Source organism: Carcharhinus amblyrhynchos, chromosome 14 (assembly GCF_965287045.1).
Source record: "Carcharhinus amblyrhynchos chromosome 14, sCarAmb.v2.hapA, whole genome shotgun sequence".
NCBI classification, from domain to species: Eukaryota; Metazoa; Chordata; class Chondrichthyes; order Carcharhiniformes; family Carcharhinidae; genus Carcharhinus; species Carcharhinus amblyrhynchos.
The window spans coordinates 71,378,894-71,403,106 of NC_137337.1; the positions used below are offsets into that span (position 1 = coordinate 71,378,894).

General features: G+C 45.7%; 1 protein-coding gene across 2 annotated transcripts in view; it reads right to left on the reverse strand.

The window, feature by feature from the left end:
• Positions 1–371: 371 nt before the first annotated feature.
• smoc1 (SPARC related modular calcium binding 1) overlaps positions 372–24,213 on the reverse strand; it is a 203,566-nt gene continuing 179,724 nt past the window's right edge. For both annotated transcript variants that reach the window (XM_080203062.1, XM_080203061.1), the window contains exons 11-13: positions 17,476–17,720; positions 13,930–13,983; positions 372–990 (exon numbers count right to left, since the gene is read on the reverse strand). In XM_080203062.1, coding sequence (XP_080059188.1) covers positions 974–990; positions 13,930–13,983; positions 17,476–17,720 — 316 coding nt within the window. In that variant the 3' untranslated portion in view covers positions 372–973. The remainder of the gene's footprint in view (positions 991–13,929; positions 13,984–17,475; positions 17,721–24,213) is intronic.

Sequence of the window (24,213 nt, forward strand, 5' to 3'; positions counted from 1 at the left end):
TTACCATCCCGTCTGCCACGGGAATTGGAACAGGTGAGGGGCAGACTGTGGAAAGGCCTGTTGACCTCGGGTGGGATTTTACGATTTTGGGTCGAGCGAGGCCTGAAAATCCTACTCACCATCTTTAAATTGAGCCATTTTGGTCCTTTCAGGCCTGGGCCTTGCATGGTGTTAGTGGGATAGGATGGGATTGTGGTCGGTGCAGACTCAATGGGCCAAATGGCCTCCCTCTGCACTGTAGGATTCTGGGAGCAGGAAACATTGGCCATGCTAAATTCTCCCTCCGTGTGACAGCCTAAAAGGGCCAAAAGAGATTCCCTGGAACCAGGGACCATGCAGACAATCAAATAACCACCACACCGTACAAGATCTTCGTTCTATAGTTTTATTAGTAACTCAGCAATGCACTGTGTTGGGAAAACAATACGCATTTTACTTGTAATGGAAAGAAAAAGCCGTAAGATTGAATAATTTTTTTTTGTAAGCTCTACGAGACATTGGTTCCATTGGTCGTTGGAGTAGAGCTCTCTTCCACTCTGACAGTCTTTCACTAGCCGTACTTTCTTCTTCAGGTTGTGACTAAAAGTAGCAACAAAGGATCTGTCAATGGAAAGCCTGTTGATTATAGAAACCACACATACATTGTATGTGATTTAAGGACAAGGGCAGCACTAAAAATGCCACAGACGCAGTGATGCAACCAACTGTACACCAGAACTGTACAATTAAATATCTCCTCAAGTTTTGTTCTGTCCAAACCACTAAGGTTTAACGTTTAAAAAAAAAAATCAGTAGCTGTTTAGAAACTTGCATCCTTCTTCTATAATCGATCTATAATGGTATACAATTTTTTTTTAAAAAGTGCAAACTTTTGGCGTCACTGCTTGCATTCAGGTTATTGCCATTCTGTCGTGCCCGCTTCTAGAAGCACTGGTTTTATCCACTGTCTTCCTTCAAGGCTTCACTTTGTCCTTCACACCAGGCGCCCTACTGCAGACAATGAGAAATGAGATTACGTTAGCCCCCAGTGTAGTCAACGCATAAACATTCGGATAGTTACCAGCTGTCAAATCAACTTGATTGTAAATAAGAGCAATCACGTAAATCATGGATAACGCGCAGTTCTCAAACTTGGAACGTGTAGATTTCCTTCACCTGTCCAGCCAAGGGTAAAAGATCCCCGGTCAAGATAATTGAGCTGTAGGTGTGTCCTCGCTGTAAAATTCCTGCAGTGCAGCAAGAGGCCATCCAGTCCATCAAGTCTGCACTTATTGTCTGGCAGAGTATTCCATCCAAGCCCTCTCCCCAACCCTATCTCCATAACTCTGTGCATTTACCATGGCTAATCCACCTAACCTACACATCTTTGGACACTAAGGACAACTTAACATGGCCAATCCACTTAATCAACACATCTTTGGACACTAGAGGGCAATTTAGCATGGTCAATCTATCTAATCAGCACATCTTTGGACATTAAGGGGAAATTTAGCATGGCTGATTCACCTAACCTGCACATCTTTGGACACTAAGAGACAATTTAGCATGGCCAATCCACCTAACCTGCATATCTTTGGACAACGGAAGGAAACTGGAGCACCCAAAGGTAACTCACCCAGGCCTGGGGAGAACGTATAAATGTAGGGATGCTAACACTGCATCACAGAGGAATGAGCTAGGATAAATGGGGTGATAGGAACAGGCCCTGGGTGGGATTTTGGTCAGTACAGACACGATGAGCCAAATTACCTCTTTTTGCACTGTGATAAATGCACTGTTTAGTTTATTTATTTATTTATTAGTCACAAGTAAGGCTTACATTAACACTGCAATGAAGTTACTGTGAAATTCCACCAGTTGCCTGTTCAGGTTAATACGCCTAACCAGCGCGTCTTTTGCACTGTGGGAGGAAACCAGAGGAATCCATGCAGACACGGGGAGAACGTGCAGAGTCCAAAAACAGACAGCGACCCAAGCCAGGAATTGAACCTGGTGCTGTGAGGCAGCAGTGCTAACCACTGTGCCACCGTGCTGCCCCAATTATATTTAAAATTATAAATCGCTAAACTTTGGAACTGTGATCATAAGTATTGATTTCAAAAAGAAGTGTTTTCTCTTTCCTTTCCGACCAAACAGTTCTGAAAAGGGAGACTTAGTCCTGGCTATTCAAAATGTTATTGTTACAATTATGAGATGTAAAAGATAGTTATGTTTTGGGACTGTGTCTTAAATTTAAGTTAAAATAAAGGCATATGACATGTTCTGAAGTCCACTGTCAGCAAGCCTGAATGATCTAATTGCTAAATATTAAGGAAGACCTGGATCTTTTCACTGGGGAATAGATGCAAAGTATTCACACATGCAGATAATGGTAATTGTGATGTTGGTGGACAAACTGTGAGTTTCCAAGTTCCAGAGTGGTATTCAAATTGTTGGGTTGTCAACAGCTGGGCTTTAAACTGTCAATTTGGTTCCAAACAAAAGAGAGCTGGGCTCTCAGAGCTAATTAATCAGCATATCTACCTAGATACCAGGCCCATGTGATTCATGGTGCCATGGTGATGAGTTTCAAGGTTGAAAGGATACAAAACAAGTTATTGGGTTACAGAATTTCCTGAAAATATCACTGAGTATCACAGGTTAGTCTGCCGGAGACTGCGAGAGAAAGACCAATGAGGGGCCAAGAGTCTTTCTAGAACACTTGCCAGAATATGAGTGGAAGCTTGTGCTCAAATATAAAAGACCAAATTTGTGAGAAATTCAAAAAGGACTGGAAGATGCACCCAGCTTGGCTAGAGAATGGGGGTGGGATTTTATGGCCTCGATCATCCAGAAACTGTGAAATCATAGAAACCCTATAGTGCAGAAGGGGGCTATTCGTCCCATCGAGTTTGCACCAACAACAATCCTACACAGGCCCTATCCAATCCCTGCAACACCGCGTATGTACCTTGTTAATCCCTCTTACTCCAAGGGGAAATTTAGCATGGCCAATCCACTTAACCCACCCTCACCTGATTCCTGTGGTGGGTAAAATTCTGACAGGTTTGTCCAGTAATACTCACATGGCGGAGGACAGTTTTGGGGCTGTTACTACCAGAATGAGAAAGAAAAGGAATAGAAGTAAAACCTTGGTAGCTGTTGATTATTTTGGACTGACTGTGGGAAAATTGAACATCTACTTAAAGGACCACATAACATAAATCTTCTTCTTGGTTCCGCTAAAAGTACTGTTTCATAGTTTCAGCTATAAGTCACTTAAAAATGTAGTGTTCGGCCAAAAGTGCTTTTAATCCGTCTTTTCAGTAAATGTCTTCAAAGCTGATATCTTGAGTCATCCATCCAGCTACTAACTGGGAGCTCAAATTTCATCTTAAAAGTTATCAATCTCTAAAGAGACTGCAGCACTATTCTGTAATTGGGTATAACTCTTGGTCACAATGACACTTGCTCCCTCCCTTCTGAAGGAAGCACATGTCTAAGTGAAGAATCTTGAAAGGGTCTGAGTTCAACCATTTTGAATGTGTTTAAGGAGAGAATAATTAATTTATCAATCCTATTTCAAGAGTGTTTTACAGCCAATTAAGTACTTCTGAAGTCTGGGAACCTCATTGTAAACGTAACAACTGACTACACGTACTGGAAAGTCCCACAAATAGCCATCGGCAGATAATTGGTGGCACAGTGGTCAGCACGGCTGCCTCACAACACCAGGCCCTGGGTTCAAATCCGGACTTGGGTGACTGTGTGGATTCTGCATGTTCTCTGTATTTGTGTGAGTTTCCTCCGGGTGCTAACCTATGTGCCATTGTTGTATCTCATAAAGAGGGTGGCACAGTGGTGAGCCTCACAGTGTTATGGACCAGGGTTCGCTTCCAGCTTCGGGTTCCTGTCTGAGTGGGATTTGTACCTTCGCCCTGTGTCTGTGTGGGTTTCCTCCCACAGTCCAAAAGATGGGCAGATTAGGTGGATTGGCCAGGCTAAAATTGCTTTAGTGTCCCAAGATGTTCAGTAGAGGGGAATTAGTGGGGCAAAAACTGGGAGTTACGGGGCTATGCCTGGGTTAGAGGCTCTGGAAGAGAGTCAGCACAGACTCGATGGGCTGGATGGCCTCCTTCTGCACTGCTGGAATTCCATGGTTCTAATGTGCTTTAATGATGTTGGCTAGGTGAAGAAAGATGACAGACTCGCTCTTCACAATCATCTCAAAACTCTTTGCAGCCAAGGAAATACTTCTTGAAGTGCAGTCACTGTTCTAATGTCAGAAACCTGGCAACCAATTTTCTCACAGCAAGCTCCCACAAACACCAACATGATAATACCTAGGTGATCTATTTTCTTGTGCGTATGATGTGCATTGAGGGATACCTATGGGCCAGAACATCAGATCTAACTGCCTGGATCTGTGTTGAAATAAAACCTATAAGATCTTCTGCATAAGGAGAGGAAGATGGACCCTCAGTTTAACATTGCCTCAGATAGACAGCACCTCCACCAGTGCAATGGCACAGTGGTTAGCACTGCTGTCTCACAGTGCTAGGGACCTGGGTTCAATTCCTGCCTTGGGTCACTGTCTGTGCAGAGTCTGTACATTCCCCCCATATCTGCGTGGGTTTCCTCCAGGTGCTCCAGTTTCCTCCCACACTCCAAAAGATGTGCTGGTTAGGTGCATTGGTCATGCTAAATTCTCCCTCAGTGTACCCGAACAGGTGTTGGAGTGCGTTACCTAAGGGATCTTCACAGTAACTTCATTGCAGTGTTAATGTAAGTCTACTTGTGACACTGATAAATTTAAACTTAATACTGTCAGGGTTGGTTTTTATTTATGGGCATCGCCGGCTGGCCAGCACTTATTGTCCATCCCTAGTTGCCCAAGGGCAGTTGAGAGTCAACCACATTGCTATGGAGTCACATGTAGGCCAGACCAGAGAAGGACGGCAGATTTTCTTCCCTAAAAAACAACAATGAGCCAGATGATTTTTTCCGACAATCGACAAGAGTTTCGTGGTCATCAGTAGATTCTTAATTCCAGATTTTTAAAAATTGAATTTAAATTCCACCATCTGCTGTGTCAGGAATCAAACCCAGGTCACCAGAGCATTAGCTGAGTTTCTGGTTTAACAGTCTAGCGATAAAACCACTCAGTCATCACCTCCCCAGGGTTTGCCTGGTAACACCAATGTTGCAGGCTGGGGTGGACACAGTAAGATGTCTCACAACACCAGGCTAAAGTCCAGCAGGTTTATATGGAATCACAAGCTTTCAGAGTGCTACTCCTTCATCAGGTCTGCATTGAAATGATAAAGGAGCAGTGCTCCGTGAATTCATGATTCCATATAAACCTGCTGGACTCAACCTGGTATTATAAGACCTCTTACTGATAACAATAAAGCACAGAGTGAGCAAAGGAAATGATGGGATATAATCTACTGGGAAACAAGGGACACCCTGCAGCAATCCACATTTAGAGGGGCTGTTGAGATACATCCTTTTCCCAGTAACAAGATTAGCAGACACCTAGATAAGGTGAGATGTAAATGTCCCTATCATCAGGAAGCAATTTTCCCGGATGACTGAGAGATCAAGGGGAGCTAATGTTCGAAAGTCAGGAATGTAGGAGAGACAGATTGCCCAATGAACAGTGAGCAGAATCAAAGAAAAGCCAGGGGTAAAATTGTCAACTCCTGCAGAAGCAGACAAGCCAGTTTAACATCTCCCCAGAAGATCGGTTTTAACATTACCCTGGGATGCCAGGATTACAGCTATGAGCAAGCCAACTAACATCAAAAGTCCTTTTAAAGTCTTGAAGCTAAGTTAATGCAAAAACATTTGTAAAGGCAGTTTAACTATTTCCACCGGCAAAAACCGGATCATCCTCCTGGTATTGTTTGATAATATAAGCTAAATTTAACTTATCGATTAGTTTAAGGTGGAGGTTGTTTGGGGAATGGGATGGTCTTACTGAGCTTGGGTATTGGGGATGTAGTTTGGAATAAGTAGTGATTTCTAGATAAAACCATGTTTATTACTTTGGGGTTTGTGTGTCTGTGTGTGTTTGTCTTTTCTTTCATTTAACAAACCACTTTTTAGTTATTACACTCTCTCATGAGTGGTTCCCTCTGACTCCACACACTGTAATGTACACCACCATGAACCGATGTCTCATATAGATAACACCAGCGAGGTTCATGACACTACTAACTAAACCATGGCAGAAGAGGAAAGGAGAAACAGCAGTTAAGAGTGGGAGAGGGTACCACACACATCATAAGTGAAAGTTAAAATCAACATAGTTCCAGATGACCATAGGCTGCGTTCCCCTTTGTTTAGGTTTGAAGGCCATTTGACATTTAAATTAACAAATAAATAAGTTAACATTCTGCCGTCAATACAGACTCAAAATATCTTAAAGAAGTTTAAAGTTTGTTGGCTATCTTGAATTTCCCTTCAACTGAGTGGCTTGTTGGATAATTTCCAAGGTAGGTTAAGCATCAACCACATTGCTGTGGCTCTGGAGTCGCATGTAGGCCAGACTGGGTAAGGATGGCAGATTTCCTTCCCTAAAGGACATTAGTGAACCAGATGGGTTTTTACAACAATCGATGAAAGTTTTAATGTCACTGAAACTAACTTTATTTTTTAAATTTTATTTATTAATATCACAAGTAGGCTTACATTAACACTGCAATGAAGTCACTGCAAAATTCTCCTAGTTGCCACAGTCCGTCGCCTGTTTGGGCACACTGAGGGAGAATTTGGCATGGCTAATGCACCTAACCAGCACGGCTTTTGGACCGTGGGAGGAAACCAGAGCACCCAGACGAAACCCACGCAGACATGGGGAGAACGTGCAGACTCTGCCCAGACGGTGACCCGAGCCAGGAATCAAACCCAGATCTCTAGTACTGTGAGGCAGCAGTGCTACCCACTGTGCCACCGTGCCATTCTTTGAGGGGGAGAGCTGACTGGTGGCGATTTAGCCTGTGGATCATCGCACCTCAGGTGAGGGGCAAAGTTAAGAAGGTGGAACATTCGTGAATAACCTCAGCCTGTACGGGAATCGAACCCACGCTGTTGGCATCGTTCTGTATCACTGCAAAGCTGTCCAGCCAACTGAGCTAAACTAAGCCCTGCCACACAATAAGGGTATTCTGGTGGGGGTAAATTACAGTCTGAAGCTTTGGCCTAATGCAAAATACTTGAACTATCGAACTGCTCTACAAAATCTCTGCCTTTTAAAGTTAAATTATTCGTCACAAGTAGGCTTACATTAACACTGCATTTAATCTACTGTGAAAATCCCCTACTCGCCACACTCCAAATCCACTGAGGGAGAATTTATCATGGCCAATGCACCCAACCATCACATCTTTGGACTGTGGGAGGAAACTGGAGCATCCTGGGGAAACCTACACAGACATGGGGAGAATGTGCAAACGTCACACAGATAGTGACCCAAGCCAGGAATTGAACCAGGGTCCCTGGCGCTGTGAGGCAGCAGTGCTAACCACAGTGCCACCACTATTGTTAGAGGATTGTGGGTTCAAGTCCAACTTGACTTTAAACCTAACGACCACACTTCCGTAGTCAAAAAATACATTAAATTGAAATCCTGAAGGACATTAAAAGGGAAGGTAATCGCTGGCTAAAAAGGCAAATACACATGAACGAATCCTTCCCAGAGCTTGCATTTCCCAGGGCCCAACCTTATGGGAGAGCGATTCTGCCCCCTGTTCAAACATCCTGAACAATTTGTACACAGCCACAGATCTCTGACCCGGCGCAGGAGATTCCTCGGGTAAACTCATCACTCTTAACGTATTTTTTTTTCTGAACTTGAGACGAGATGACAGGTGAAGCGGAACATCCCCAGCGCAGCGTGAACCACCGCGGCGTGTTAGTAGCTAAAAGATTGGTAGCGTGGCTGGCATTTGGCAAGAGCATATTTCGACAAAGATCAGATTGAATCCAGATGTGGCTGCAAAGGTGAACTTCTGGGAAACCTTGTGTAATGAGTAAACTGTACCCTGTAGAAACATAGCAGGGAATACTTTTCTAATCTATGCCATACTTTCCCTTTTAGACAGTGGCAGCTAAGCATAATAAAATAAATATGTGATGAATAAAACATCGTGTCAGAAGCAATTATTTTCATGTTTCACTTCCCCAGACACCTGATTTGACTGTGGCTGGGGAACAGATTGACAATCAACCAGCCATTCCATTGTTAATGCTGTTTTACGATGTATAACATCTCGACATTTCTTTCTAAAACGGGAGTATGGAGATCCATGAGTATCCCCTTCCTCCATGACAGTGGGGCTCAGCACGGTATGCAACAGAGTGGCACAGTGGTTAGCACTGCTGCCTCACGGCGCCAGGGACCCAGCTTCAGTTCCAGCCTCGGCTCACCAACTGTGTGGAGTTTGATATGGAGATACCAGCGGTGGACCATGGTGGGCACAGTCAGAAGGTTAGAGTCCCAACAGTTTTATTTGGAACCAGGAGCTTTCGGAGCGCTGCTCCTTCCTCAGACTCACCCGGTGAAGGAGCAGTGCTCCAAAAGCTCGTGATTCCAAATAAATCTGTCGGATTTTAACCTACTGTTGTGAGTCTTCTTACAATGTGGAGTTTGCACATTCTCCCCGTGTGTATGTGGGTATCCTCCGGGTGCTCCAGTTTCCTCCCACACTCCAAAGATGTGCCTGTTAAGTTGATTGGCCGTGCTAAATTGTCCCTTCGTGTCAGGGGGAATAGCTAGGGTAAATATGTGGGGTTACGGGGATTGGGACTGAGTAGGATTGTGGTCAGTGCAGACTCGATGGGTCAAATGGCCTCCTTCTGCACAGTAGGGATTCTCCGATTCCACATAAAAGACAAAAGGTTGAAGTCTTCTGAACCATCTTGAGTTTGAATCAAAGGAAAATCTCCGCTGGCTGGAGTCGGATGCACCACAAAGGAAGCTCTTGTGGTTGTTGGAAGGCGAATCATGTCAACCCCAGGACATCATTGCAAGAGTTCCTCAGGCCAGTGCCATAGGCCCAACTGTCTTCAACTGCTACAACAAGGATCCTCCTCCCTCTGTCATAAAGATGGCACGGTGGTTAGCACTGCTGCTTCACAGCACCAGGGAACTGGGTTCAACTCCTGGCTTGGGTAACCATGTGGAGTTTGCACATTCCCCCCATGTCTGCACGGGTTTCCTCTGGGTGCCGCGGTTTCCTCCACAGTCCAAAGATGTGCAGGTTAGATGGAGTGACCCTGGTAAATGTGCAGGATTACAAAGGGCTGGGAGGCCTGGGATAAGATGCTGTTTTGGAGAATCAGTGCAGAATCAATGGGCCAAATGGCCACAAAGAACAGCACAGCACAGGAAACAGGCCCTTCGGCCCAACAAGCCCACGCCGCCTCATTCCAATCCTCCTTCTACCTATGACTTCTGCCTACGCCACCTTCTGCACTGTAGAGATTCTACGGTTTTATAAGGCAAGGGTGTTCACTGATGATTGCGCAGAGTTTGGCTTCAAGTACAACCCCTCACCACTGTAGAAGCCAGTCCTCCGTCCGTGCGGTGGGTCATGCGAGGGCTGCTCGTGGATGTTTCGAGAGTAGCCTAGTGCTTCACGTCGTTAGTGTACGCTTAAACTGGACCAGCTGATGGGCAACACGACAGCTCAGTGACTATCATTGTTTGCTGTGCAGATACATGTGCTTGGGCCAGTATCTGTGGGAGTTTGCGCATTCTCCCCATGCTTGCGTGGGTTTTCTCCGGGTGCTCCGGTTTCCTCCCACAACCCCAAAGATGTGCTCTTAGGCTGATTGGTATAACAAATTGTCCCTAAATTAGTCTCCCCTCAATCTGGTTTCCAATGTGGAGTGCCATAAGCGTAGACAAAGGTCATGGGTGGAAGAGGGAACTCACAATGTTAAAACGGCGGCGTGGGCTCGTTGGGCCGAAGGGCCTGTTTCCCGTGCTGTGTTCTTCTTTGTTCTTTGTTCAACATATTGAACCATTGGGCATAGGAAGTATATGATAGGAAACACAGACTTAATAAAAGACGAAGGTCTACATAGTTTGCCATCTACTCTCCAGGTGAACAAGTAGTAGAGTTGTTGATTAATCATGACAGTTGATCACCATGTGTTTTACACCATGTGTAAAACAGACTCAGATATCAGCTGAGGAAAGCCTACCAGTGATCAAAGATCTTTGGGACCAAAGGCCCGAAGTTATCTTTTAATACCAATTTTGCTATACTCGTCGTACGCTCTGTCTCAAATTATTCACATACTGAGGGTGGAATGTATTGTAGGCTATGGATTTCCATCGACTGGTTGAAGAAGTGTTAGGAACTTTGCGTTGCTTCTCTTTTGAGGGTGAGGGAGTTGTGGCAATGCTATTGCGAGGCAATCGGACACTTTACCCAGTAGCGTAGGCCTCCCTCCAGTCAAGCCCCCAGTACAGCAGAAATCTCACCCCCAAGAGCTGCCTGGTCAAACAGAGGCTAAACGCTCTCCAGTACCGACAGCGCCACCGGGTAGCTGTGACCACTGACGGTATTACACTCAGGAAAAACATTAAGCATTGTCACTGTTCACCGCATTGAGTTGAGTGTGGGTGGGATGGAGATTATAAGGGGTAGTTCTCGAGGGGGTTGGGGGGAGTGCAGGGTAAGTAAATAACTTTATTTATAAGTCACAAGTAGTCTTACATTAACACTGCAATGAAGTTACTGTGAAAAATCTCCTAGTCATCACACTCCGGTGCCTGTTCGGGTACACTGAGGGGGAATTTAGCGCGGCCAATTCACCTAACCAGCACATCTTTCAAACTGGGGGAGGAAATCCATGCAGACACAGGGAGAATGTGCAAACTCCGCACAGACACTGACCCAAGCCAGGAATTGAACCCAAATCCCTGGCTCTGTGAGGCAGCCGTGCTAACCACTGTTCCACCATGCTGCCACGGTATATAACAACTGACAAGTGGAAAGTTCAGTTCAATTACTTTTGCTGGGAAAAACAGCTGGTTTCGTTTCGTTTTAAAACTTGGGAAGGGACATCCAAGGATTTTAGTTGGTAAAGGAAAGATGATGAATGGAAATGTCTTCAGAAAACCTCTCTGTGATCCCATTTCCTGGCAATAGTTTCCCGGGACAATTTGTGATTCTGCTGAGCTGTCATTGCAGTTGTATCTGAATGGCAGTTTTCCAACCGTTTCCCTCACATTTGATTTACGCCCCTCCGTTGCTGTTACTCTGTTCTGAACCAGTCGGCAAAAGGTGACAGGGAAACCTGTGTCACAGCAATGGCACAATGAGGGTTCTGTCAGCACGGAGCTGGTGGCGGAGGTTCCTTGGAACGAGTGAGTCAGAATCAGGCAGCCAGGCTCGCCAGGCATCTCGTGCTGAAGCTTTTCATAATAGCTCAAAAGCAGAAAATGCGTTAGGTGCATTTGTCTCGCCTCTGTCAAGAGCTAACGTGTTTAAGTCGGGAATCAGTCTGTAGTGAGGTAGAATCACACACCCAGGTCACATTAAATTGTCATCTACTCAGCTAAATAGTTGGAGATCGACTTTCAGAAGGACAGATAACCCTTGTTACTGGTTGGCACTGGGAAATTGGGCAGAGGAAAATTCCTGATTACGGATGCGTTTAGGCTTCCGGAAGTGCTTTGTTTCTCCATTCCAATATTTTCTTCACTTTGCTCTACTTTCTAGACTTTTTTTTGTACATTTTAGATGTCAACTGTCCAGAAATGTCTGCGTCTTATGCAAACCCATGGAATTTCTCCATCCCATAAGCACCTCGGTCTTGAGGGAAAATACGAATTACAGAATTGTTTACATAGAAGATAGGAGCGTGAGGAGGCCATTCAGCCCTTTGAACCTGTTCCGCCATCCATCACAATCATGGTTGATTGTCCAACTCAATAGCCTAACCTTTGATCCCATTCGCTATATCCAGCCGGCTCTTGAACACATTCAATGTTTTGGCATCAACGACTTCCTGTGGTAATGAATTCCACAGACTCACCACTCTTTGGGTGAAGAAATGTCACCTCATCTCCATCCTAAAGGTCCTAAATCCTCAGAGTGTGACCGCTGGTTCTGGACTCCCACACCATCAGGAACATCTTCCCTGCATCTACCATCTAGCCCTGATAGAATTTTATGAGTCTCAATGAAATCCGCCCCCCCACCTTGTTCGTCTGAACTCCAGAAAAAAACAATCCTAACCTAGTCACTCTCACCTCATACATCAGTCCCGTCATCCCCAGAAGGTAAACCTTTGCTGCACTCCCTGGAGAGCAAGGACATCTTTCCTCAGAAAAGGAGACCAAAACTGCACACAATATACCTGGTGTTGCCTCACCAAGACTCTGTATAATTGCAACAACACACTCCTACTCCTGTACTCGAAACCTCTCACCATGAAGGCCAGCAGAAGGAGGCCATTTGGCCCATCATTCTACACTGGCTCTCCAAACAAACATCATGACTTAGGGCGGGATTTTCCAGCCACGCTCACCCTAAACTGGAAAATGCCGCCCGAGGCTAATGCGTGATCAGTCCCCCCCGCTGCATGTTACAATTCCTGTGACGGGCTAGCTGGAAAAACTTAGTACAATTTCCCTTGCCTTTGCCCCATTCTCCTGCACGTTATTTCCATTTCAATAATCATCTGATGTCCTCTTGAATGCTTTGATGGAACCTGCCTCGTACTTCCAGGCCGTCCATTCCAGACCCCGACCACTCGCTGTGTGAAGAAGCTTTATCTCGCATCACATTTGCAGCCTCCATAAGCCCCTGAATCTCAAGTGAAATCTAATGGCTATGTGACTGCCCACTCAAGAAACATTTGTCTGCAGGACAGAGAAAGAGGTTCTACTGCTCATGGTCTATTTTCATCACCCATATCTTACTCTGCTTCAACTAGTTTTCTTCCATTTATTCTTTCATGGGATGTGGGCATCACTGGCAAGGCCAGCATTTGTTGCCCATCCCTAATTGTTACAGGACTGAAAAAGTTGGCTCGGCAGTTAAGTGTCAACTATTGTAATGGAGTCACGTGTCAGCTAGATGAGATAAAGATGACAAAATTTCTTTCCCTGAAGGTCCTTTCATAAAGATTAGAGAATCAGATGGGTTTTTACAACCACCAGTGGTAGTTGTCGTTGTCCCCGTTACTGAGACTAGCTTTATATTTCAGATTTATTATCGCAATTTAAATTCCAGCAGCTGCTACGGTTGGATTTGAACCCATCTCACCAGAGCATTAACCTGGGGCTCTGGATGACTAGCATCATTAATACCACACCATTCCTCCAACATAGTTATCCAATTTCGCCCCAAAAAAACAAAATGGTCTCTCCCATAACCACTCCTGTGGTAAAACATCTGACGCTCAACAGCATTGTAGATGGAGATTTTTGTCCTAACACTGGAGGCGTAGTCGTTAGCACCCTTGCCTTATAGCACCAGGGTCCTGGGTTCGATTCCAGCCTCGGGTGGCTGTTTGTGTGGAGTCTGCACCACCTCCCCATTTCCTCTGGGTGCTCCGGTTTCCTCCAATAGTCCAACGATGTGCAAGTTGGGTGGATTGGCCATACTAAATTGACCCTTTGGTGTCATGGGAATTAGCAGTAAATACATGGAGTTACAAGGATAGGCCTGGGTGGGGTTGTTGCCAATGCAGGCTCGATGGACTGAATGGCCTCTGTCTTGCACTGTAGGGATTCAGCGGAGCCATAAGATTCTGCAATGCTACACGTTTGGAAAGGAGGGGCGGGGGTGGACTTAGAATGTGGAAAAAAATAAATCTTTTTTGACCCAGAGGATTGAACTTTGCACCGTTCTCCGGTTGCCCCCGTCAATCACCCCGTCCCCGGGAGCCAGATCCCAGTCAGCGATAGAAGCAAAGCCTTACTGAAAGGGTTCGCTCCTTGTCTTCTTCCACTCGAGAGGCCCCCAGCACTGCTACCTGTGAAGGTGAGACAAAACGGTCAAAGGTTAACTCAGTTGCCCTGGCGATGGCAGAGAAAAGTAAACATTTTCAGATGGGTGATCAGAAAGGGGCCCGGCCAACTGTGGACCCTGGGCTAGCGGAGTGGGGCGGGGGGGGGGGGTGGGGGGATCATAAAAACATAGAAGATAGGAGCAGGAGGAGGCCATTCGGCCCTTTGTTCCTGCTATACCATTCATCACAATCATGGCTGATCGTCCAACTCAATAGCCTCATCCTGATTTCTCCCCACAACCTTTGATCCCATTCACCCCAAGTGCGATATCTGTCCTCCAAGTCTCCTACTGAACTCACACCTGTTAGGGACCAGATCAAAAACTCCAAGGTACACCTAAGGCTAGACCCCAATGTTTTTCTTATTTTGACCCCCAAGGTGAGGAGAAGTGTTTCTTTTAATCTGTACAATACAGAAAGAGGCCATTTAGCCCATCCAGTCAGCACTGACCACAATACTAGCCAGGCCCTATTCCCGTAACCCCACACCTTTATCCCACTAATCCCCCTCACACTAAGGTCAATTCAGCAAGGCCAATTCACCTAACCTGCACATCTTTGAACTATGGGAGGAAACCAGAGCACCCGGAGGAAACCCATGTAGACACAGGGAGAAAGTACAAACTCCACACAGACAGTGACTCTGGAATCGAACCCAGATGCCTGGCGCTATGAGACAGCAGTGCTAACTACTGTGCTCGGTGTGATTCTATAGGAAGCTTTTACCCACACTTTATTTAACAATACAGTTTAACTATAACAAATGAATTAGCTTAATTTTAATTCAAATGCTTGAACATGACAAACTATGATTCATAACTGCTAACCTATCTCTACTTGTTCCAATTCAAGGAATATTCCTCTTATAGACTTAAGCTCCTCTTCCAAATCAGCGAGCAAACAACACAGGCTTACATGCTTGTACTTATTGACAATCCTAGAGTCTTTGAACACTTCCAGAGAGAGACAGAGACAGAGACAGATGTAGACACATCAATCTCGTGATATTCAAACAGCAGTCTCCAAACAGAAAGACAGAGAGAGAGAGAAAAACACCTCTTGCTTTCTTTAGGCCCAGACAGAAACTGCTTGCTTTTCCCCGTAAGCTTAGCTGCTCCCATTGGCATATGACTATTTCTGTCAATCAACCTAATCCATCCCTATTCTGAAACCCCAGGGGAAAAACCACAAAATAAACAAAAAATGCATTAACTCAGATTAAAATAATCACCCATTATGTAGGATCAATTATTAGCCTGCATTCTCAGCTGCCTGGTGCAGACAAATCGGCATGTTGTAAACAGAGCTGAATTTTAAACATACCCTTCACAAGAAGCATGGCAAAAATACATTGTTAAAAGGCACATATATGGTGAAATAGTTTACAGTTAGGTTTGCACATGATACTGGGGCAACTCCGAAACCATGAAAACCCATGACCCTGCAAGATTAGAGGCAAAGAGAAAGTTGGCAAGAAAGGCAACTGAAAACAGCAAGGTTTTATAGGGCCAAATCACCAAAACACTCCCATTTTTATAGCAGGGTTGCCAACTGTGATTAACTGCACTCTCGGAGATTCCGTACACGTCTTTCCCCACACTCCAGCCATTAGTCAGCCAACACATCCAATCTTGTGATGCACTGCCTCCTACGCCACTCAGAAAGCCAGAAGGCATGCTGTATGGATGGCACAGTGGTTAGCACTGCTGCCTCACAGCACCAGGGACCCGGGTTCGATTCCCAATTTGGGTCACTGTCTGTGTGGAGTTTGCACATTCTCCCCATGTCTGCGTGGGCTTCCTCGGGTTGCTCTGGTTTCCTCCCACAGTCCAAAGATATGTGGGTTAGATGAATGGGTGATGCTAAAGTGCCCTTTAGTGTCCGGGAGCCTAGTAGGATAAATATGTGGGGTTATGGTGATAGGGTCTGGGTGGGATTGCTGTCGGTGCAGGCTCGATGGGCCAAGTGGCCTCCTTCTGCACTTTAGAGATTGTAAGATTCTTGTAATAAGTCCTCGGAGGCAGAAATCCCTTCACCAAACTCCTCTTATTTGCAAGTCTGACAGCTGCATACAGAGTGCTTCCAGTTAGCGATCTACACTAGGAGTGCCAGAGGAACTGACACGCCTGGTTAAGTGCCAAGCAAGAGGTTCCCTGATTGGCCCATCAATGTGGCCCTTAATCAGGGAGTTCATGTTTTAACAGGCCCACCTCAATTGCCTGATTAAAGTCATTACAACTCTACAATTGTCGTATCTTTGCAATGGCCAACATATATTGCTGAGAGAAACTAAGTTTGTACTTTAGATCAGTGTTGCATCTTACAGAAAAACCTGCACCTCAGCAGATTTTCCATGGCTGCTCCCAGTGTTCACCTCTATTTTATGAAATAGTTGGTTCATGGGAAGCACAGGAGCATGGACATGAGGAATATCGTCAGATCACCCATGATCCTATTGAAGGGTAGAACAAGCAGAAGGGGCCAAATGGCCTACTCCCTGTTCCTTACAGTCCTAAGCTGCCTCCTGCCCTTTTTAAGAACCGAGCCTTGTTGCCACTTGCATCAAGGACCAGTTTCAACCTTTAACACTTTACTTGGGACACCTCATTGGCAACAAACAATGGCAAAAACAACTCAGAGAGCATCCAACCGTTTGGAATCCCAGCTGAAGGGCTACGCAAGAGTAGGAGCTCATCAAGTGAGAAAGATCGAGTAGGCAACCAGATCAGTCCACGCAGACAATGACCCGAGGCCGGGATTGAACCCGGGTCCCTGGCACAGAGAGGTCGCAATGTTAACCACGGTGCTACTGTGCCATTCACTACCACAGAGAGTAGTTGAGGTCAAAACATTGTGTGATTTCAAGAAGAAATTAGCTATAGATGTTGGGGCTAAAGGGATATGGAGGGAGAAAGGGGGATCAGGATATTGAATTTGATGATCAGCCATGATCATAATGAATGGTGGAACAGGCTCAAAGGGCCTTCTCCCGTTTCTAGTTTCTATGTTTCTACGATCTCAAGGTTCCATCATGTTGCAATCATAGAATCCCCACAGTGCAAAAGGAGGCCATCCGGCCCATCGAGTCTGCACTGACCACTACCCCACCCAGGCCCTATTCCCATAACCCCACATATTTCCCTAGCTAATCCACCTAATCCCGGGACACTAAGAGGCAACTTAGCGTGACCTAACCCGCACATCTCTGGGCCATGGGAGGAAACTGGAACACTAATGCAGTTAACCGGCACATTTTTCGCACTGTGAGAGGAAACCCACGCAGACACGGGGAGAACATGCAGACTCCACACAGACAGTGACCCGAGGCCGGAATTGAACCCGGACCCCTGGCGCTGTGAGACAGCAGTGCTAACCACTTGTGCCACCCTGCTGCCCCAATGTTTCGGTCTCGCCCGCCTTGGCGAGTTAACCGTTCCAGTTACAGCCGTGCCTTACCTCCTTCTTTCACTCCTAAACATCCTTTCAACTCGTGCAGTGAAATGGATTTGTCCTCATTCAGGTCGCAGTAGTCGGTGAATTTGCGCCCGCATTTCTTTGGCTTGGCTTTCTTCCGTAGGAAGCGCTTAAACGGCTTCATTTCCTTCTTGTGGATGTTATTGCTGCCGTTCTTGTCCAGTTGGCCAAAGTACCAGTGGACGACTCGCTCCTCCAGCGTGTGGTTCGGGTCGGGTTCTGGGAACCTGCATCAATAACACACACATACAGGATCGTGACTGACAGCTGGGCTGGTGAATAAACACAGCTGTGGTGCAGTGCTCGCCCCGTGATTACCCTCCGCTGACAGGCGGCTACAAAGAGTTTTGACTGTTCAATAGCTTCAGATGGTTTCAGCTTCACTGACTCGCACGGGACAAGAAACAACACAGCAAAGCAGCGCAACAAAGGAGAGGGACACTCCTGCCGACAGCACACTGAATGAAGCAGCCCCAGTCCAGGGCTTTAATAGATTATTTGCCGTCTGACAAAGAGGGATGTTTCTTTATCCGACAAACTCAATTGAGAAATGAAGGGTTTCGTTACCAGATGCTCGGGTGGAAGGGATGAACCCCACCCCCCCCCCAACCAATCCAGGGGAAAGGAAAACATTTCAAAGACTAGGGCAGCACGGTGGCACAGTGGTTAGCGCTGCCGCCTCACTGTGCCAGGGATCCGGGTTCAGTCCTGGGTTCGGGTCACAGTCTGTGTGGAGCCTGTACATTCTCCTTGTGTCTGCGCGGGTTTCTTCTCACAGTCCAAAGGTGTGCAGGTTAGGTGGATTGGCTATGCCAAATTTCTCTTTAGTGTCCAAAGATGTGCAGGTTAGGTGGATTGGCCATGCTAAATTTCTCTTTAGTGTCCAAAGATGTGCAGGTTAGATGGATTGGCCATGCTAAATTGCTCCTTAGTGTCTCAAGATGTGCAGGTTAGGTGGATTGGCCATGCTAAATTTCTCTTTAGTGTCCAAAGATGTGCAGGTTAGGTGGATTGGCCATGCTAAATTTCTCTTTAGTATCCAAAGATGTGCAGGTTAGGTGGATTGGCCATGCTAAATTGCCCCTTAGAGTCTCAAAATGTGCAGGTTAGATGGATTGGTCATGCTAAATTGCCCTTTAGTGTCTCAAGATGTGCAGGTTAGGTGGATTGGCCATGCTAAATTGCCCCTTAGTGTCTCAAGATGTGCAGGTTAGGTGGATTGGCCATGCTAAATTGCCCCTTAGGGTCTCAAGATGTGCAGGTTAGGTGGATTGGCCATGGTAAATTGCCCCTTAGGATCTCAAGATGTGCAGGTTAGGTGGATTGGCCATGCTAAATTGCCCCTTAGGATCTCAAGATGTGCAGGTTAGGTGGATTGGCCATGGTAAATTGCCCCTTAGGATCTCAAGATGTGCAGGTTAGGTGGATTGGCCATGGTAAGTTGCTCCTTAGTGTCTCAAGATGTGCAGGATGGGAAGATTAGTCAGGCAAATACGTGGGGTTACATGGCGTGTGTAAGATGCTCTGTTGGAGAGTCAGTGCAGACGTAATGGGCCAAATGGCCTCCTCCTGCACTGTAGGGATTCTCTGATTCCATGAGAAGAATTGCATTTAGTGCTCTTAAGGGAATCCGAAAGCATTTCACAGTCAATGGGGGATTATTTTTGAATTATAGTTGTTGCCGTTTGGTGGGGAAACAGAGCAGGCACCTTGCACACAGCGATAAGATGAAACAGCGAATCTGTTTTGGGAGGGTTATATTGAGGAGTGAATGTTGGCCAGGTCACTGAGGGAAAGTCTTCTTCTTTGACTAGTGCTTGAGGAGTAGTTGCCCCACAACAGACATGGGCACAAGGCAGGCACGCAGAGGAGGCAGGGCAAAGCAACCCTCGACATCCACTTCCTTCTCCTGACCAGTACCCGACCACCCCCAGCTCAGAGGGTGCCAATGGTCAGGCAAGCAGCTAGTCAGGGGTCTCCTTCTTCAAGAAGGGGAAGTTGAGAGAGGATTTAATGGAGGCATTCAAAATCGTGTGAGGCAAGACAGAGGAGATGGAGGTAAACAGGGGGATAGAATCGTAGAATCACTATAGTGCAGGCGAAGGCCATTCAGCCCATAAAGCCTGCACCAACAATAATCCCACCCAAGCCCTATCCCCCTAACGTATTTACCCTACTAATCCTCCCATTACTAAGGAGCAATTTAGCATGGCCAATCAACCGAACTCTTTGCATTGAGGGAGGAAACCGGAACACTCAGAGGAAACCCACGCAGACACGAGGAGAACATGCAAACTCTGTACAGATGGTGAGTGAGGCCAGGAATTGAACCTGGATCCCTGGCGCTGTGAGGCAGCAGTGTTGACCACTGTGCCATTGTGCTACCCCTAGATGGTGACATATTGATAATATCACTGGGTTTATAATCTAGCAGTCCAGGCTAATGGCCTCACGATATCCTTCAGTGAAACTGATTCATTCAGCCAATTAAAACAGGAAAGCTGGAATGGGGATTAGATCAGCCATTACTGACTCTATCATCAATTATCAAAAAAACCCATCTGGTTCACTAATGTCCTTTAGGGACAGAAATCTGCTGTCTTTACCCAGTCTGGCCTACTTGTGATTCCAGAGCCACAGCAATATGGTTGGCAGTTAATTAACCCTCAGGGATTGGGGACGATGAGCATTCCTTTAGCTGCTTAGGCCTAATCCTCTGAAATTCCCTCCCTTTCACAGCCTTAGAACCAAAGAATCCCTGCAGTGCAGAAGGAGGCCATTCGGCCCATCGCGTCTGTACCAACCACAATCCCACCCAAGCCCTATTCCTGTAACCTCTCATATTTACCCGGCTAATCCCCCTGACACTAGGATCAGTTTAGCCATGCCAATCCACCTAACCTGCATGTCTTTGGACTGTGGGAGGAAACTGGAGCAGCCGGAGGAAACCCATGCAGACATGGGGAGAACGTGCAAACTCCACATAGACAGTGATGCGAGGCCGGAATTGAACCCGGATCCCTGGTGCTGTGAGGCAGTAGTGCTAACCACTGTGCCACTGTGATGCTTCTTTAATAATGTTCCTTAAAAACTAGCTCATCGGCCATCTACCCTATTGTCTCCTTTGGCCTGGTATTAATTTTAATTGGATTACAGTGCTGTGCCGTAACTTGGGTCTTTTTACTATATTAAATGAAAGTTGTTGTTTTTTTTTGCTGGAAATTCGCCTCCTAACACTTCCGAGTGCAGCTTATGAAGGGGAAACAGCTGTGAGCCATTAGCTGCAGTTTTATACCATAACAATGAGTCAAATGTTCTCCTTTCAGTGAAGTTCCATTCTATTCAAAGTCAGCTCAATGAGGTGAGCAGAACCATGACTGGAAGAACTACAATAAATTAAAATTGACTACAAGCTTAGATGAAAACCTAGAAGTTGCCCTGATTTCCTCCAAGCAGCGGAAATCTATTGTGAACACAGTCGAGTTATTATCAAGGATAAGTAGCATAGATTTCTTCCCAGCTGCAAATCAGTGTAATTGAATCTTTGGAACCTAAGTCATTAAATGTGTGTGTGCGTGCGTGTGCGTGTGCGTGTCTGTGTGTGTGTGTGTGTGTGTGTGTGTGTGTGCCAGAGAGGGAGAGAGACCACGTTAACTAAACAGGGGAAAGGTTACTGGAGACAGGTTGTCTGTGAGGTCTAAGTGATGAAAGGTTAACGTTTGTTAGGTTTGTGCATTTGTAATGAAAGATAACGGTGAGATTGCATTATAAATTAATAGATTGGCTCTAAAGGGATCTTTAGGGGTTTTAGTTCAGTTGGGCAGCATGGTTAGTGCAGGCTTGGAAGGCCAAAGGGCCTATTCCTTTGCTGTAATCTTCTTTGTTCTTTGCTCTTAAAATTTGCATTGGGAGATAAGTGGGGCTATTTTTCAGCTGTTGAATTTGATTTGATATGATTCATTATTGTCAGATATATTGGGATACACTGAAAAGCGTTGTTTCTTGTGAGCTACACAGACAGGACATACCGTTCATAGACTTGGGCAGCACGATGGCACAGTGCTTAGCACTGCTGCCTCACAGTGCCAGGGACCCGGGTTCGATTCTCGGTTTGGCTGTCTGTGTGGAGTTTGCATGTGCTCCCCGTGTCTGTGTGGGTTTCCTCCAGGCGCTCTGGTTTTCTCCCGCAGTCCAGGTTAGGTACATTGGCCTTGCTAAATTGTCCCTTAGTATCAGCGGATTAGCAGAGTAAATATGTGGGTGCTTAAGGGGATAAGGCCTGGTGGGCCAAATGGCCTCCTTCTGCTGTAGTAATTCTATTCTATGATTCTACATAGGCGCTTAATTTAATTTCAAAAGAGAGTTTAGGGGTGACAAGGAACGTGTACATCTCACAGGGGTTTCATGAGTGAAGAGGGGAAGGTATTGTAAATGTTACTGATCTGAAAGTACAGTACAGTGCCCTATGATTCTATAGAGGGCATAGGTTTAAGGTGAGAGGGGAGAGATACAAAAGGGTCCAGAGGGGTAATTCTTTCACACAGACAGTGGTGAGCTTCTGGAACAAGCTGCCAGAGATAGTAGTAGAGGCGGGTACAATTTTGCCTTTTAAGAAGCATTTAGACAGTCACATGGGTAAGCTGGGTATAGACCGCGGTGCTAACCACTGTGCCACCTTAGAAAAATCCACACGCACTACTTTACACTCCCAACAGGAATTATGATCCTATCTGATGGCATGGTGAGGGGGCGGAATTTTCCAGCTTCCCTCAAGCGAGAACGGAAAATCCCACCCGAGGTCAACGGACATTTCCATTGTCCACCCCCCACCCCCCCCCCCCCCCAACCTGCTCCGATTCCTTGGTGGGCAGGGGCTGTAGAATTCTGACCTGGGATTTTTACGGATATATTGTGTGAACTTTGTTAACTTCCTGCATTGTTGACTCAAACGGGAGATAAATTACACTCAGTGAGATCTCAAACCGCCAAACAACGGAGATTTACACAGACTTCAGTGCACTGGGGAGTAACACCCGTTATATTGCCACTTTGGCATTGGTGTGTGGCAGAATCATTTACTATCAATGCAGAAGCAACCATACATGTGGACCCGTAAATATCACTGCCTGTCTGTTTTGTGATTAAGCTGCGGTCGGCCAGAACAACCCCGCCAGCAACAAAAAAGCAAATGAAACTCAAAACAAAATAAACACTGGACAGTAATTGCTAAGTTTGTATATACAATAAAATGCAGTAGACTCCAATATGTTCTCGGACACCATTGCATCTCAAGGTTGACATGCCATCTGTGTCCAGGGTCACCGCAATATCAGGATATATTTGGTGACCAAACCCTACAGACTGTGTGGTTGAAATGTACGCACATGACTAATAAAAATGAGGCCCCAACCCACTCTTCAAGACTAAAATCTAATCTAAGTTGAGAAAGGGCAATTAAAATGGAAGCAAATCTTAGCATCAAAAAAGGGAAGCGTAGAAGGAGTTTCAAGATAGTAATCAGGTAAGTATTAAAGCAAATCACTGACGGGAGAGATACAGAAGTGTCCAGAGGGGCAATTTTTTGACACAGAGGGTGGTGAGTGTCTGGAACGAGCTGCCAGAGGTAGTAGTAGAGGCGGGTCCAATTTTGTCTTTTGAAAAACATTTAGACAGTTACGTGGGTAAGGTGGGTATAGAGGGATATGGGCCATTTGCAGTCAATTGGGGCTAGCTTATGGGTTTAAAAGTAAAGGGCGGCATGGACAAGTTGGGCCGAAGGGCCTGTTTCCATGCTATAAACCTCTATGACTCTATAACACTGCAGAGGCTGGAATGTGAAACCAAAAGGAAAAGTGCTAGAAAATCTCAGCAGGTCTGGCAACATCTGTAAGCAACTCTCTCATTTCCTTCTCTATGAATGGTATGTTTTGTCTGTATAGCGCACAAGAATCAATACTTTTCACGATATGTCAATACATGTGACAATAATAAATCAAAGCAAATGAAAAGAGAGAAAATAACTGATGTTTCGTGCCCAGATGACCCTTTTGTCAAAGCTAAAAGGCATAGAAAGTGGGAGATATTTATACAGTAGGGGGAGGTAATGAGTCATAGCCACAAAAACAAGGGGAAAGGCTGCTAATGGCAGCCCATAGAGAGAATAGAAGGTGCGAATGGCCAAACGGCAGAGAAGCTGAAATCAGAGGGTAAACTGTGACAGATGAAGATGTGGGGGGAGGGGAGAGATGCATGGGAGAGAGGTAAAATGGAGAGAAAGGGGGAAGCAAAGGGAGAGAAAAGGGAAGTAAAGGGGGCCTGAAATAGGATGAAAGAGTGGGGAGAGAAAGAAAAGTAAAGAAAGACAATAAAGAAATAAAAAGTGGAGAACAGTTAAAAATTAAATTAAATGAAAACAAAGGGGGGTAAAGCGAATCATCTAAAGTTGTTGAATTCGATGTTGATCTCCCCATCTGTTCCCCATTTCCCTTTAAACTGTTTTTTTATTAGAAATATATCTAAATCCTTCTTGAAAACATTCAATGATTCAGACTCCACCGCGCTATGGGGTCAGCGAGTTTCACAAATTCACCACCCTCTGTGACAAGTAGTTCCTCCCTACCCCAGTTTTAAATCTACCGCCTCTCAACCTATACCTGTGACCACTTGTTCCAGAGTGCCTCACAAGGGGAAACATTTGGTCCACATTTACTTTATCAATCC